Here is a 16,340-nt window from a genome sequence, read left to right on the forward strand (position 1 = left end):
CATATATGTAAAATCGAGACCGTTGATCTTGTGGAACATCCTCAGCAGATATCCCGTACCTACCAAAATCAGCGGTTTAGATTTTTATTGGTGGAACACTTAACGGGGCTTGGTCGATCAAGGTTTTCTTAACTGCGATTGACCAGACTCATGGTTACGGTCCGACTAATGGATCCCGATCACAAGTGGGCCCTAATGAGTGTCTTTTTAGGAAGGAGCGTAACATCCCTTATCTTTTGTAGCATTTTCCAAAGAAGGGTTGGTGGCTCAGCTGCTTTGCCTTTTAGCATAGCGACAGATGTGTCGATGTCAGAATTTTCTAGGAATGGGTGACCGGATAAATTTGTCATATTGAATTTCTCAGGGCTAATGCTTGTAAAAAAATCCAGGAACTCCTGGCAATGAACATGTTACACTTTTCTGATAGACAAACGAACGCATTCATAAATTACTAAAATATCCTTCCAAGGTGTGAGGATTTGGAAACGTACCGAAACACAAAATACCTGACGAAACTTGGGATGCTTCTACTCGACTTGTGGATCTTGACCATTCATCCTGTGGACTCACGATGAAAATGATTTTGGCCCTATTGTCTTCACCGATATTTATAGGCAATCGCTCATCTCCAGTGGCCGCAGCAGGTTGAACGGCTGGGATTTCGTGCGACCTGTTACATAAGAAGGGTCTGTTTACTTTAGAGGCAGGTAAAGTAGAAAGCAATGAGCAGGCACCATTTGGAAAACCCCGAAAAGTATAGAAGAAAACAATAAAAATTAAAAAAATTAAAATAAAATCTTAAAAGACTATTATATCCTCTCCTCTTAAAAGCCTATTTATTGTAAAATGCCTACATGGCTACTACATCTGGAGGTGTAAATGGTCCGATGGACCATTAGAATCTGAACTTACACGGACAGGATCTAGACATGTTACCGGATTCATGGAAAGATTTCAGGACCCTAGCATAGGATCCAAAATTACCAGCAATCGGATCCAGACTACCAACAAAAACTAGCATGACAGTCCTGAGTCCGATTTTATTATACTATTTTACAATAATACCCTCTATTTTTTACAACTTCAAATATTATTTTAGGTATATTTTAGTAAAATAGGCCATATGCATTTTTTCTAACAATTCCTATCTTCCTTCTCTGACCATTGACCCTAAGTCCCTAGCCAACTGCGTTGCCGCGCGCGCTGCTACTCACTCTCGCAACTGCTGGCCACGTTTGCATTCACCCGCTTTTGAGAATTTTAACTACGTAAAATTTAAGTAGAACCTTCTAGGACATTGATTTAAATGGATCGTGAACGAGACGTAGGAAGTAGGATCCGAAGACCAATAAGAAATGTGAATGGATGGATCGTGACAAGACTTAGGTGGATTCTACCCGAACTGGATCCATTGACACCCCTGGTTACATCCTTCATCGTCGTTTTCTTCTACTCTTCTCCGGAGATGAGGGACATCTAGCTGATTTTTTCAGCTGTTATCATCTTTCCAGAGATAGTGGAGAGAAAATCAGTCTTCCCGTGCAACATCTTTTTGTCTCCTCCCTCATTATTTTGGGCACAATCGCAGTAGCCAAGAGAGAGATCCCAGAGATTTACCCGAATCTCACTACTGAATTTTTGAGTTTTTTAGAGATGCATTTTTTCTAACGATTCCTATCTTCCTTCTCTAACCATTGACCCTAAGTCCCCAGCCCACTACTTTGCCGCTGCAGCAACTCACCCTCGCAACTACGGGTCACGTTTGCATTCACCTTCTTTTGAGAATTTAACTATGTGAAATTTAGTAGAACCTACTAGGATACTCTGATTTAAAATGGATTGTGAATGAGACATATGAAGTAGGATCCGAAGAACACTCTAAATCCAATCCGACTGAGAAGAAATCGCAGCTTGACTGAACTCTATCCAATTTTAAAAGGAATTTGTTATTTATTGCTCACCAGAAAACCTTTAGGCCATGTTTGGATACCCACAAGATTTATACTTGGATTTCTCACATTTGCAATTGAGATTTGGAACCGGATCAGATCCTTTGGGCATGTTCGGCAACCATTCTCATTCTTTACTGTAAAATCAGGCAGAAACGGGTAGATGAGAATCTAGTAAGCGACTCGGAGTCGTTTTGTAGAATCTCATCAATTTAGGGCTAAAAAATAGGAAAAGATAGAAACGGGATTGGTGTCCGAGTTTGCCGAACGAGATTTTCTTCATTTTTATTGCGTATGTCATTCTCCACGCCTAAAAAATAGGAAAACCTACTTTTATAATGGTTGCCGAATATGCCCTTAATTTCCAAATCAGCTACTACAGTGAAAAAATCCGATTTTCAAATACGTTATGCAAGACATTATTTGGAAATCAATCTTTGTGGCAATTACCTTCACCCTCGCTGCTCCTCAACCTTGCTGCTGTAGCAGAAGCTAGACCTCTCTCTCTCTCTCTCTCTCTCTCTCTCTCTCTCTCTCTCTCTCTCTCTCTCTCTCTCTCTCTCTCTCTCTCTCTCTCTCTCTCTCTCTCTCTCTCTCTCTCTCTCTCTCGTACAACATGAGCATGATTGATGTATTTTGTATCCAAAACCCAAATCTAAATCCAAATACAAAAGCATGAGGTATCCAAAACATGGCCTTATATTGTGATCGAAGAAATTAAAATAAAAAAAGGGAACTGATGTTAGCACTACCATGTTTTTATAATTGCACTAACTCATCTTGTCCTTTAATTATCTAAACACCTGTCAAAGGTTATTACATTGCCCAAAAAGCTCTCAGAATCCAATTAAAGAAGAAATGACAAGCTGAGTCTATGCAATTATTTAAATGTGGCTATGCCAATATGAACCTTTTTTTTTACTAGAATGGTTACTTTTTATGCTGGGGGCCCTCCAAAAATGAAATATGGACTACAAGTCTTTAACTGGTAACTAAACATAATTCCTAAAAGCTGTCCAAATAATAAAAAAGAACGATGAAATGGATATGGGAATGTTATATAAACGAATAGCAATAGGATTATATGTGTTTCTACCCTATCTTCTTTTTCTTTTATTTCTCTCAAGGTTTATATTTTTCCAGAAAAAAAAAAAAAAAAACTTGTCGAATTTTCAAATATTTGCTTCACTAAGTGGGTGTTTATTTATAGGGAAAAGAAAATTATGTAAAACTACATTTCCATGAAAAGAATTATATTTTAGAACATAAAATTCTAGTGTCCAGTAGGTTTGCAATTTCCATTAAAAACAAGGTAAATTTTATATCTTGGAAAAAATCCATGAAGAATGAATTAACCAATGCTACAAGAAAGGGATTTGCTAGGGTCCATCGCAGAAGGCATTTCGCGGCTGGTCTGTTGCATGTCAGACCAGCCACCTCTCGCATGGAGACAAAAGTTATTGTCCGCATCAATGAAGGCTCCCTTCCGATCATATACTTAGGCCTCCCTTTGGTGACAACCAGGCTAAATTCTAGAGACTGCCAGCCAGTTATTGACAAGGTGAAAAAGAAGATTTCCAACTGGACAAACCGTCATCTGTCAAGAGCGGAAAGAGTTGAATTGGTAAGAACGGTCCTATCTACTTACCAAATCTACTGGACAGCTGCATTTCATATCCCATCTGAAGTTCTCCAAAGTATTGAAAAAATCTTTAGAGACTTCATCTGGTCGGGTTCTAGTCTTGAAAAGAGATACCATCCCATATTGTGGAACATTATTTGTCGTCCAAAGAAAGAGGGGGGACTGGGAATACGAACTCTCAGAGAACTTAACAATGCAGGGCAGATTAGGCAACTTTGGAACATTATCTCTGGAAAAAACTTTCCTTGGTTCACCTGGTTCAGCAGGAAATATGTCATGGAAGAAGTATATGGTGTATTCCGATGCCAAATAAACCTTCGTGGGCTGCTAGAAGTAGTCTGAAGATTAGAGAAACTACAAAAAATCATATATGTTACATTGTTGGGCACCATTCCCCCCTCCTCTTTTGGAAAGACCCTTGGCATCCTAATGGCCCAATAGAAAACCTAACTTCTTTTGGTTTTTTATTCAATCTTATACCTCAGACTGCTTCTATTGCCGAGGTAAAATCCCAGAGATGGTGGGATAGGATTTTTGAGCAACCTCTCCTCCAAGAACTGAAGTCTCTTATCAGCTCTGGTCTTTTCTCAGCCTCCTCTCCTTCCTACCCAATTTGGAAGCCTGAAGCTAATGGAATTCTCTCTGCTCAAAGTGCTTGGAACTCAATTCGAGTAAGACACCCGGCTCCGGACTGGGTCCCAACTATTTGGTTTGCAGGACACATTCCAAAGTCCAGTTTCACTTCATGGTTAGCAATCCATGACCGCCTCCCTACCAGAGAAAAACTCTCCTTCATGGGAAACAACGGAGACAAAAATTGTCTTCTCTGTAAAAGGGAAAATGAGAATGTAAACCATCTGTTTTTCTCTTGCTCATACTCTGCTTGGATTTGGAGAATGATCCTGAAGAAAATCTCTAACAGGAAAAGACAGAAAAGATCCCTTGATGAAGAAGAGAAATGGATCCGAGACAAATTCAAATGTAAAGGTCAGGTGTCCTCCCTTGCAAGACTCCTCTTTACTGCTGCAATATTCTACATCTGATATGAACGACATAGCAGGCTTCATGATAACAAGGAATCCCATAAGAGCACTCTGTTTCAAAAAATCATCAGAGCAGCCAGAGAGCATTGTCTCTTTCTCCGGCTGAATGATAAACCTTCTGAAGATAACCTACATATAAATATCTCATATTTGGAGAGAGGGACACAGAGCTGCAGATTTTCTATCAAAGAACAACTATACAAAGGGGATCCTATTCTTCTCTTTCAAATTCCTCATGAACTGAATGTAATTGTTTCTGAAAACTTCTCTGGGATTCTTTATCCTCGGTTGTAATTCTTTTTCCTATTAATGCAATCTGGTGGGGTTCTGCCTAACCCCAAATTACCAAGAAAAAAAGAAAAAAAAAGGCTATTGTCTCCATACACGAGGTGGCTGGTCTGACGTGCAAAAGACCAGCCACGAAATGCCTTTTGCGATGGACGCTAGCAATTCCCGCTAAGAAAAGTATTTTACAGAGTCCTTTTCACCCTTTTCTCTGTTTTCAGCACTGTATCCCGTTTTAGAAGTGTTTTCCACTCTATAAAGAAAGGAATGGGTGAAAAAAAGGCGAAATTTGAATGTGCTCTCACGAGTCACGACGCAGGGGAGCTTAGCTATCACTAGCTGGCCATAGGTGGGGTCCATTGCCTTTTACCTTCACAAGCATGTGCACCCCTTCGCACGAGCACAGATGGTTTATACACAAACTCCTGGTGTATAGCTTACTAGCTATAGTATCAAGTATCAACTAATAAACACTAGCATTTTATTTGACTGAGTGTGGGGTAGTTCGGGCCGACTCTAACCAGTGACTCGAGGAGGGTCCGACCCTGATCTCAGTAGTCCGACCCGGCATCTTTCCACATGTTCATTTTAGGGTTTCGCGCTCCGTCAAAACAGCCGTTAGGGTTTCTGCTAAATAAAAAAGACAAAACGATAAAAGTTAGCAGCTTACCCTAAACCTTTATCATCATCAGAGCTTGAAATCTAGGGTTTCTTCATTCCAGATCTGAAAAACCAGTCTTCTCTCCTCCTTTGAATCTATTCTCTTCTAAACTTCTTTCTCCCTCTCTCGTTCATCTAGGGTTTCCGCATCTCAGATCTGAAAAACTAGGGTTTTTTTTCAGCAATGGACGTTGCCCTAGCTGGCTCGTCCTTCGCCAAACACCTCGCGTCCTGCAACAAGAGTACTAGAGACAAAGCCCTCCGCTTTCTCAACACATGGCTTGCGTCTCAAAACCACGTTTCAAATGACGAGATGATCAAGATCTGGAAAGGTCTATTCTACTGTGTTTGGCACGCCGATAAACAGTCCTTCCAGATCGAGCTCATCAATCGCCTCTCATCTCTCCTCGTAAGTCTCGATCTCCCTCTCTCCATCATTTACTTTGAGGTTTTCATCACAACTATGCGTCGTGAATGGAGCGGGATCGATTACTTGCGTTTAGATAAGTTCTATCTCTTGATTCGGAGGTTTCTGCATCATTTTTTTCTTCTTTTGAAGAAAAATTCGTGGGATCTCGAAGTTTTGAACCTCTTGATGGGGGTTTTGGAGGAAAAAACGCTTTTAACGGTCGATAAGTATCCGGCACAGGGTGTAAATTACCATATTTCTGAGATTTTCTTGGAAGAGTTGAAGGAATTTCTGCCAGTTACGGTGGAAACCCTAGATGTGTTGTTGAAACCATTTTTCTCTGTTTTAGAGAAGTCTCAGGATAAGGTTTTACTGAATAAGATTAAAGTTAGCATCTTTAATTGCTTGCTTGAGAACGGGAAGAGGCTATTGGCTATCAAGAATGCCGGAGATGTTATCGAGCCTGGGGATGAAGTTTATAAACTTGGAACAATTGCTTTGACAATGGGGCTTTCAACGAGATTTTTTAATTCGGCATCTTCTTCAGATTCTCTTCAGGGGAATAGGAAAGTTTTATTTGGCTTGAGGGAGGGTTTTCTCAAGTTGGAGAAGGATTTGGAAAAAGCAGGGATTGAGATGTCGATGCCAGAGGTTCACTTGGATACGAATGGGAAGATGGAGGTATTAAAATCAGATGATTTGCCGACAGGTCTTCTGGAAGTGCCTTCAGAACATGCTGAGGTAGTTCCAGTGTTTGCGAATGGATCAGCTGATAAGCCTTCTAAGAAGAGCAAAAAGGCTAAAAAAGCATCGAAAGGAATTGGTAAAAACTCTAAGACCAAGAAGAATGGGTTGTCCGAATCCATCGCTAATGAAAATATTTCCACATTCGAAGACGAGAAACATATGAATGGTGATAACTTGAAAGAGGATCTAGCAGATGCTGGCAATGCTATTACTTTCTGCGAGGCTGAAAAAGCATCGAAAGGAATTGGTAAAAAAACTAAGACCAAGAAGAATGGGTTGCCCGATTCCATCGCTAAAGAAAATATTTCCACACTCGAAGATGAGAAATACACTAATGGCGATAGCTTGAAAGAGGATCTAGCAGATGCTGGCAATGCTATTACTTTCAGTGAGACTGTAATTTCTAATCTGCAGAAGCAGTTTGAGAAGGTTGCTGCTGAGGCTGGCATGGAAACTGACGGCACAAGTTTGTGTTCTATTCCTACAATGATGATTAATAATAGTGTAGCAAAGAAGAGAAAAAGAGCAAAGAGTATGGATGGGCAGGTTTCTCTTACTTCGGTTACAAGTAGTGAGGTTATTGTTGATGGGAGTGTGACAGGAAAGAGTGGGGAGAAGAGTGCCAAGAGGGTCAGGTTTTCTATGAAAAACAACTTGGTATGGAAGCCCCACAGTCCCTTACCTCCCCAAAGCTTGAGATTACCACCTTCTGCTACTCCCAGAGGTAGTGCACTTAAGCAAGGGGTACCTCCGGGCCCCATCAGGGAGCTTCCTGCGAAGAAGCTGAAGAAAAGGGTGAATGCCGCAAAGAAGGCCCGGAAGAGTTCAAAGAGTGCTGCCATCAAACGTCTTCGCAAGTTGCAAACCTTCTCTGTGTAAATGCGTTTGAACACCAGGATCGTATTTACATGCTTTTAAAGTTTGGTTTCTTCACTTTTCTTTTCTTTTTCATATTCTCACAATTTGCTTTGCTATGAATGGTGTTATTTTCTTCTTAATCTGCATTTGTAGCAAACTTCCAGTTCAAGAATGAGTATGTCATCAGCTAAACACATGATTGATCTGGTTAGTTCTTGATTTTCTTCTATAAGAGCACAAGCCTTGCAGATTTCTTGCTTCATTGACTAGTCGCTATTGTATTATGTTCCTAACTTCTTTTAGTGTTCACATGCTACTTTCAAATGATTGGACTGACACCAAACAAATGGAGAAGAGAGGAGGAAAACGCAAGTGAAAAACAGGGATAATTACTTTGGCTACAGGGGATAAGAGCAAAATAGACAAGAACTCCTCCTTCTTCAAAAGCCAAAGGTTTAAACAACATTTCCTAGCATGACAACACAAGTTTCAAGATAGAAGGGAGAGGAAAACTATAATTACTTTGACTACAAATGAGGTTATTTAACTAAACTTAATGGGGGGGGTCTTTGGGACTTGTTAGAGCATACAGAGAACTTCAAAATTAACTTAAATCATAACAAAAAAGTCTAGTAGACTGAGCTTTTCAGCAGTCAAAAGAAACTCAAAACTGCTGAAATTCGTATGGTGCAGACAGTTTGAACACCTCTGAGAAAAATGAACATAACCCCTCCATAGAACTCTGATTTGCGAATCGTTTGTTGCTTTGGAAAGTAGACTCATAGAACTTTCCAATTATGTATGGCTTGCAATTTTTAAAGCTGTGAGTAAATTCGGGTTTGACCCACATATTACCCCAAAATCATGAACCGCACTATGTTTTTGGACCTTTAAGCTAGGCGTCTAGGCTGGTGGGCCTAGTGGGCTCGGTTTGAGGATCCATTTGAGATAGCTCCGGCGTCGAACACTTCTGTTGCAAACAAACTCGCCCTTGAGTTATACTCATTTTCTTCATCATAGTAGGGAGAAAGATCTGCTACATTAAAAGCTGAAACACCACATTCTCCAGGTAGCTCAATCTTGTATGCATTTTCATCAATACGTTGAAGTACTTTGAAAGGACCATCTGCTCGGGGCTTAAGTTCACCATGACGTCCAGGTGAAAACAGCGCCTTTCGAAGGTGAATCCATACCAAGTCTCCTTCTTTGAATGCTGCCGGCTTCCTGTGCTTGTTTACATTTCTTCGGTACTTCTCATTTTGCTTGATGATGCAATCCTGAACTTGCTCATGCAACCTCCTCTTGATGTATTTGGCGTGATCCTCTCTGCATCTCCACTTAAATGTTGAGTGGCGGGAAGTGGAGCTAAGTCCAATGGTCCATATATTATTTCAAAAGGATTAGTTCTGGTGGTTTGGCTATAAGACCGGTTGTAAGCAAATTCAGCTTGAGCATCCCATTGGCGAATGTTGCTGCCCACTAAACTCCTCAAAAGGTTTTTCAGATTTCGATTGACTGATTTTGTTTGTCCATCCGTTTGTGGGTGATAAGAAGAACTAAATTGAAGAGTAGTTCCAAACTTTCCCCAAAGGGTGCGCAAAAAATGGCTCATAAACTTGGAGTCACAATAAGATGTTATTGTCTTTGGAACACCATGGAGTCTTAACAATTTCCCGAAAATAAAGACTAGCCACATGAGTTGCATTGATACTAGTGTTGCATGGTACAAAATGCACCATCTTGGAGAACCGATCAACAACCACCATGACAGAATCTTTTTTCCTTGAGTTCGTGGCAATCCCGCCACAAAGTCTAGGCTCACATCTTCCCACGGTGCTGTAGGAACGGGTAATGGAGCGTACAAACCAGTATTTTGGCAATGACTTTTTGCAGCATGACAAGTTGTACAACGCTCCACATGCTTTGCAACATCACGAACCATATGAGGCCAATAAAAATTTTCAATAAAAATTTTCTTGTACACGATCAAGGGTCTTGTCTCGACCAAAATTTCCACCAATTCCTCCTCCATGTGCTTCTTTGAGAATAACTTCCCTTAAAGAGCCCTGTGGAATACATAATTTGTTTTCCTTGAAGAGAGCCATCTTGTAAAAGAAAGTGATGAAATAGACCCTTCAAACATTCCTTCCAAATTTTGCCAAAGAATGGATCATCCTTGTAAGGTTCTTTTAACTTAAAACCTATGACTTTCACTTGCATACTGGAAAGCAAGGAATGTCTTCGACTTAAAGCATCCGCTACTTGATTTTGCTTGCTGGACTTGTGCTCGATATGAAAGGAGTAGGCTTGTAGAAATTCAACCCATTTAGCATGCCTACTATTAAGCGTGTGCTGGCTATTTATATATTTCAATGCCCCATGATCCAAAAAGAGAATAAATTCTTTGGATACGAGGTAGTGACTTCAGTGTTCCAATGCTCTAACGATAGCATAGAATTCCTTATCATAGGTAGAGTACTTTTTCCTGCTATCCTTCAATTTCTCACTAAAGTATGCAATGGGCTTACCTTCTTGGCTAAGTACTGCACCGATAGCCACATTTGAAGCATCACAATCAACCTCAAATGCCTTGTTGAAATCTGGAAGTGTAAGGATAGGAGCCTCGGTCATCCTTTTCTTAATGAGTTAAAAGCTCTTTTGTGCTTCTTCTGACCACTTGAAGTTACCCCTTTTCAAGCATTCTATGATATGAGCAAAGATGGTGCTGAATCCTTTGATGAAACGACAATTGATTTCTTTGTTTTATAAGTTAATTCAGTTGGAAACAAGTTGAGTTCAAGCCGTACTTGATGAGCTCTCTGTATATGATTTAAGGGGATACATTTAGGATGATTGTTCACTGTAGTTTCTTTTATTTTTAGCTTTTGTTGTTTGTTATTTTGGTCTTGTCAATTTGATGCTCAAACCTCTTGCTTAGTTAATGTTGTATGTATCATTCTCTTTTTGTTCCTGCTCATTTTCTGCTGTATGTATTTTATTTCTTGCCTTATGTGTATCGATTGTTATTAGATCCTCGAAATCTGTAAAATTTGTCTATTTCCATGGAATGTCGGAACGAGGTTTGAGATCTAACCAGGTGATGCTTCCAAGGTCATAGGAGCATCAAACAAGTGTGTCGGAAGAGAGGAGTTCCTTCAATCAATTTGATGCATAAAAAATCTTGCTTAGTTAATGTTGTATGTATCATTCTCTTTTTCTTCCTGCTTATTTTCTGCTGTGTATTTCCTTTGTTACTTTATGTGTATCGATTGTTATTAGATCCTCGAAATCTGTAAATTTTGTTGATTTCTATGGAATGTTGGAACGAGGTTTGAGATCTAACCAGGTGATGCTTCCATGGTTATAGAAGCATCAAAAAAGTGTGTCGGAAGAGAGGAGTTCAATCATGTGAATAAGCCGAACAAGGAATCCAAGAGTACGGCAGTGGATCGAGGAACTTATCCTGCTATAAGAAGAGATGGAGGAAATGACAGCAATACAGAAGTCCATTTTCCATCTGCGCCCACCTAAGATCCGATTGGGTGCTGAATTACCTTAATTGTGGACCTATGAATCTCATTCAATTCTAACATGGCATCCAACAATATCCAAACATTAAATTAATTGGGTGCGACACTTTGATGTGCTAACAAGTCAAACCTATGATCACAAAGAGCCTCCAATTATGGACTTGTTAGAACTTGCTGAATATCCTGTTTATGAAGATGATGCGGATATGCATATTTATTTGTTGCCTTGGATTCGATTGTGAGAAAGAGGTGAAATCAATTTATGATCCGGTGATGTATATTAAAGAGGTTTTTTGTGTACATGACCTCGTTTATAAGCATTATGTAAATTTCAAATTTTCAAGTATGGGAGAATTTGATCGATTGGCTAAAGAAGGTGGCATCTTGTCCCCTCTCTCTGTGGCTGATAGATTGGCTAAAGAAGGATTGGAAAGGGAATATGTGTAGTTCTTGAGTTCGTGGTGGTGTAATCTGTAGTGTTTTTTCATTGTGCTTGAACGGTAGCTGCTGTTTTACATTGTGGGGGACATCTTGTCACCTCTAGGTAAACAGATTGCTACTTAATAAATTAGTTATGGTTACCTTTTGGAAAAAAAAACCCCTAGGAACAGATCCAAAAAAAAAAAAAAAAACCCTAGGAAGGTGACATTAGGATTCATAATTTGATGTTGTTCAGCCATGTGGAGTAACCAATTCAATCGGTAGAAGACATGCCAAGGGGTATGTTTCTGATGAAAGGTATGTTGGAAGGATTGTCAAAATTGTTACTTTTCTATTGATGCTTGCCGATGTAATCTTGGGTGGTTAAGGACTTCAATGCCACTCTTTTGAAAAAGGTTCATTGTTGAGGTTGAAGATTTAAAGAGTGCGTTGAAATGCGCAAAGACTCGGAACTCAAGGATGAGTTTTCCATGATCGGGGGATAGTTGATGCAGTAAAAAAGTAGGTTCTCGAAATTGATGCAAGAACTTCTGCTAGGGATAGCATTTCATCAATATATCTGTTTTACGAGATCTATAGTTAGTTTAGATCTTTTCAAGACTTCAAGAATTTGTAAGGAAAATTAGAATTGTATTACAATTGTTTGGCCGACACAGGATGAGTTTTCCATGATCGGGGGATAATTGATGCAGTAAAAAAATAGGTTCTCGAAATTGATGCAATAACTTCTGCTAGGGATACCATTTCATCAATATATCTGTTTTACGTGATCTATAGCTAATTTAGATCTTTTCAAGTCTTACAAGAATTTCTAAGGAAAATTAGAATTGTATTACAATTGTTTGGCCGACACAGGTAGGGGAATCACTGTGTCCTTGACTGGAACTGCTGCCTTTTTTTTTCCGGAGTTCTGAAACTGTAGATGGTATAGTCGGACATCTTGTCCCCGCTTGTATATCTGGGTTATGTTCTTAATAAATGTTACCTTTAATAAAAAAAACAAGAATTTCTATGGACTTTTCAAGCTTTCCAGTTCAGAGCCTACAAATGTGATACTTCAGTAATGATATCAGTGATGAAATTAGAGTTGTTTCCACTTTTTTAATTTTAAATTTAAAAGTCTTTATAACTTCAGGAAAATGTTTCCAGGGTTAGGTTTTGGACGAGGAGGAGTTAAACAGTGTATTTGTTCTAGTTTTTAGATACTGGTTGTAGTTCGATTTTTACAGTTGATTTCTGTATTTAGAAGTTGAGTTTTTTAGTTGGAGACAACTTTTATTTCTAGTCCAACTCATACTTGATTGTACACTACATGATACAAGGGGACAAATTTAAGTATGGTTATTGAATTAAAATTCAATGTTTTTTCCTTCAATTTTTGTTGTTTGATGTTTTAGCTTATTATTTTGATGCACAAACAATCCTGCTCAGGTAATTCTTTTCTATTAATGCTTATTTTCTGCTGTGCACAAATGGAAAGACATACCATTCAAAAAAAAAAAAAAAATAGAAGGAAAGAGATGAAGCTAGGATTTTGCCCTTCCCTACTGTTGCATTTCTAGCCTTTTGATAATGTACTGTATTACATATTGTAGACCGAACATCTCCTTTGCAGGCTTTTGATGGACTTTATTCCATATTGTAGAGGTAACTCCTCTTGTGCTTAGTCTTAGTATGTCATCTCTTACCAACTCATCATCTTACACTTTCTATTTAGCTGGTAGAGGTTGTCACAATTCCCAAATAACTACCACGGTCGATCAAAACTAGTGTTTAATAAATGGAGTGTTATTAGCAAAGGAGGGAGCGTGGATATCATTTTGACTTTCAGATCTGCTAGGTAGACACAGACCTTAAGGCGCAATTATTCGCACGGGATTTTAAATCCCCTGAGCACTTCCCAGACTGTGGGTCACTCTAGCGGATTGTGGGTCACTCCAGGAATATGCTTGTGGGGTCTCATTAGGGGATTTTGAGTGATTGGGGCTTTGAAGTCCTGCCTTAGTCGTGAAGAAATAGGGACTGTAAAATCCTAAACAAGTCCTGCCTTAGTTGTGAAGAAATAGGGACTTTGTAAAATCCTAAAAAAAATTCATATTCCAAATTTTCACCATTACCATAGAAAGACACATGCATGTCACTGAGATCCCAAAACAGCCCTTTATCATGACTATATTTTTGCAAGGGTGCCTGTCGGTCTAGTATCCCTCCATATGTATAGTGTATATTTTGCTGTTTATTTGTGTTCAAAGTAGTCTTACACGGGCCCTTTCGTTGTGTTGGTCTTGTGCATCCCATTAGCTCCTTCATATAGTTTTATGCCTTATCCATTTACTTGGGGGCCAATGTAAAATACCCGCGTTAGATAATTAATAATCACAGTAAATGATTTACATTGCCCTTAATCCACCAAAAACAAAAGTGATAACATTAAGAATAAATAAGTATAGAACCAGTGATATTATGTCTATAAACAATTATAAGAAAAATATAATTAATAATCACGGACGCCTCTAAGAGATATTTGAGCATTCTGGAGGCAGGCCTTGTGGGAAGCGCTTCAAATCGGTGCAATAGTCGTAGATCATGTAATTCTTCTGTACCCATCTTAGCAGCTTTTGGCTCACCAAATCATGCCCTTGAGATAGCCAAGCAGGTTTAGAGGAAGGAGAGGAATTGTTGGAAGCACAAGATGATGCGCCAGAAGACCACACACAAGCATTATTAGCGTTGTAGTTTCTATAAGAAACAGTGAAGGGCGCTTGTGACCAATCTATTTTGACACTCCCACCTCTCGTTGCCCAACCCTCGGCATTCCAAATGGTCGCGTACATCCTCATGGGTTTGTACATTGGGAAAGGTACACCACTCGATTCCATGTTCTTGAATTCTCTGATTGGAATGCCGTCCACGGAGAAGCTGTAAGAGATGAAACCAAGAATATCTAAGAGATAATAAAACGTCATTGAGGGAAGTGTTGAAGTATAAATGATTAAATAACACCATCTCTAACAGCTTGAGTTTTTGGAGTAACTGGTTGTTCCACATGGTATGAGAGCTAGCCAGGTTACATCACTTAGGTCCTAGGTTCAAAACCATACTACTCCTTGATATTAATTAAAATTCCGTGTGTATGGCCAACCAAAAAGAGTGGCCCTATGTCTTTTGTAGCAATTGGTTGTTTCAATAAAATGCATAGATAAATCTAACCAGTAAATGGGTTTATGAAAATAAAGTGGATTGAAGTGGATATGAGAACTTACACTACATTTTGGGGGTTCCATAGAATAGAGTATGTATGGAACTCTTTGGTGGGGTCGAACCACAGATAAATTTGTTGCTCTCTCGCACCCATTCCTTGGGTGTAAATGTTGGTCTGGAGTATGTATGGTTCTCCGCTAAGGTTACCAAGGAATTCAAAATCGATCTCATCTCGATTTGGCTCTGTAGATTGTAGCTGCAATATATGCAAGTTTAGTTATGTTAGAACAGAGGTGAAAATATCATTTCCCTTCTTTTTTTTTATCATGTGTCGCGCCCTTCGTGGCTAGGATCATCTGCTTATCAAAATTTATGAATGATGAGGATTTCAGTATCATTCGAATAATGGAGAATATTTCTTGAGCACGGCCTATTTGCTATGGAGATCAATACATAAATGGTCTTGATCACTGAAAAAAATTGCCTTTAATTTGTATGGTCTCTCAATCTCCCACCTTCCTTCCCCCTCTCTCATCATTGAATAAATTAATATTCCATGGAAAATATTTTACTAAAAAATAGGAAAACTAAAAAGACTATTTTGAGTAGTGTTTTTCTTTTCCCTGTTTTCAGCCACTTCTCATTCTCCTCATCTATTCCCTCTCAATTCTCTCCCTCTCTCATCAATGTATAAACTAATATTCAATGGGAATTTCTTTTACTAAAACATAGGAAAACTAAAAACTCTATTTTGAGTAGTGTTTTTATTTTCCCTGTTTTTTCAGCCACTTCTCATTCTCCTCACACATGCCCTCTCATCTCACTCCCTCTCCCACCCTTTATACCCCTCTCTCATTATTGAATAAACTAATATTCCATGGAATTTTTTTTTCATGGCTGCTAAACATGACCTTAAAGCAACCAACAAGAAATTGAACACTTGTCTAACTAAAAATAGATAGATCATAAAACGCTCACGTAGTAGGTGGTGGCAGTGCCTGCTGAATTCCCCAGAACGAGCTTCATTTGCATATCGATCTTGCAGAATAGATACTCATTTTTGGACTGAAAACCAGACCCAGAACCCTGGTCCATGGACAAGTTTAGCAATTCCCCGTTGTCTAGTATCTTACCACGACCATCACCCCATATAGTATCGACCTCTTGATAGAAATTTCCAGCAGAGGCAGCAATCAGCGAGCTTGCGAGCAACAAAACAAGCCACATGTTCAAAGAATTAGGCATTTCAAGTGGGTCTGAAGTTAAAAAGTTGGAAAGTAGGGAGTGCTTTTTATAGGCAAAAGAGCATGTTGGCATGCGTGGAGTTAATTGCTTGAGGAGGATGAGAGAATTGGCAGCAGTGAATGTTTTACAGCTGGTACTTGGGTGCTTGGTGTAGTAGGAAGGGGTAGGCGTGCATGCTTCATGAAAAAGCTGTATATTTTGTAGATTTTTGGATTGTATCATTAAATCCTCGATTCTAAAGCATGCACACAATTGATTACTTATATTATATCCATGCATGCTTTAGAAATGAGGATTAAATGTCCAAAAATCTACGAAATATACAGCTAT

At 39.2% G+C, this 16,340-nt stretch overlaps 2 protein-coding genes across 2 annotated transcripts; one reads left to right on the forward strand and one right to left on the reverse strand.

Annotated features, from left to right (window-relative positions):
- Nucleotides 1-5,425: 5,425 nt before the first annotated feature.
- On the forward strand, nucleotides 5,426-7,855 carry LOC143849573 (ribosomal RNA processing-like protein). The gene has a single exon (XM_077358638.1). The coding sequence runs from the start codon at nucleotides 5,764-5,766 to the stop codon at nucleotides 7,612-7,614; it is 1,851 nt and encodes a 616-aa protein (XP_077214753.1). The 5' UTR covers nucleotides 5,426-5,763; the 3' UTR covers nucleotides 7,615-7,855.
- Nucleotides 7,856-14,077: 6,222 nt separating this feature from the next.
- On the reverse strand, nucleotides 14,078-16,025 carry LOC143850729 (putative xyloglucan endotransglucosylase/hydrolase protein 23). The gene is made up of 3 exons (XM_077359963.1): nucleotides 15,744-16,025; nucleotides 14,828-15,021; nucleotides 14,078-14,483 (listed from the first exon to the last, which is right to left on the reverse strand). The coding sequence occupies exons 1-3, from the start codon at nucleotides 16,008-16,010 to the stop codon at nucleotides 14,078-14,080; spliced, it is 867 nt and encodes a 288-aa protein (XP_077216078.1). The 5' UTR covers nucleotides 16,011-16,025.
- Between the last annotated feature and the right edge of the window lie 315 nt (nucleotides 16,026-16,340).

Source organism: Tasmannia lanceolata, unplaced genomic scaffold, assembly GCF_043159265.1.
Source record: "Tasmannia lanceolata isolate RefF3 unplaced genomic scaffold, GAP_Taslan_0.1 ptg000018l, whole genome shotgun sequence".
NCBI lineage: Eukaryota > Viridiplantae > Streptophyta > Magnoliopsida > Canellales > Winteraceae > Tasmannia > Tasmannia lanceolata.

Excerpts from the sequence above, each read along its gene's own strand:
- LOC143849573 (XM_077358638.1), top strand. The coding sequence starts at position 5,764 with ATGGACGTTGCCCTAGCTGGCTCGTCCTTCGCCAAACACCTCGCGTCC.
- LOC143850729 (XM_077359963.1), bottom strand. The coding sequence starts at position 16,010 with ATGCCTAATTCTTTGAACATGTGGCTTGTTTTGTTGCTCGCAAGCTCG. Across the intron at positions 15,022-15,743 it reads GCACTGCCACCACCTACTAC|CTACAATCTACAGAGCCAAA; the intron begins GTGAGCGTTTTA and ends CATATATTGCAG. Across the intron at positions 14,484-14,827 it reads TGGAACCCCCAAAATGTAGT|CTTCTCCGTGGACGGCATTC; the intron begins GTAAGTTCTCAT and ends CATCTCTTACAG.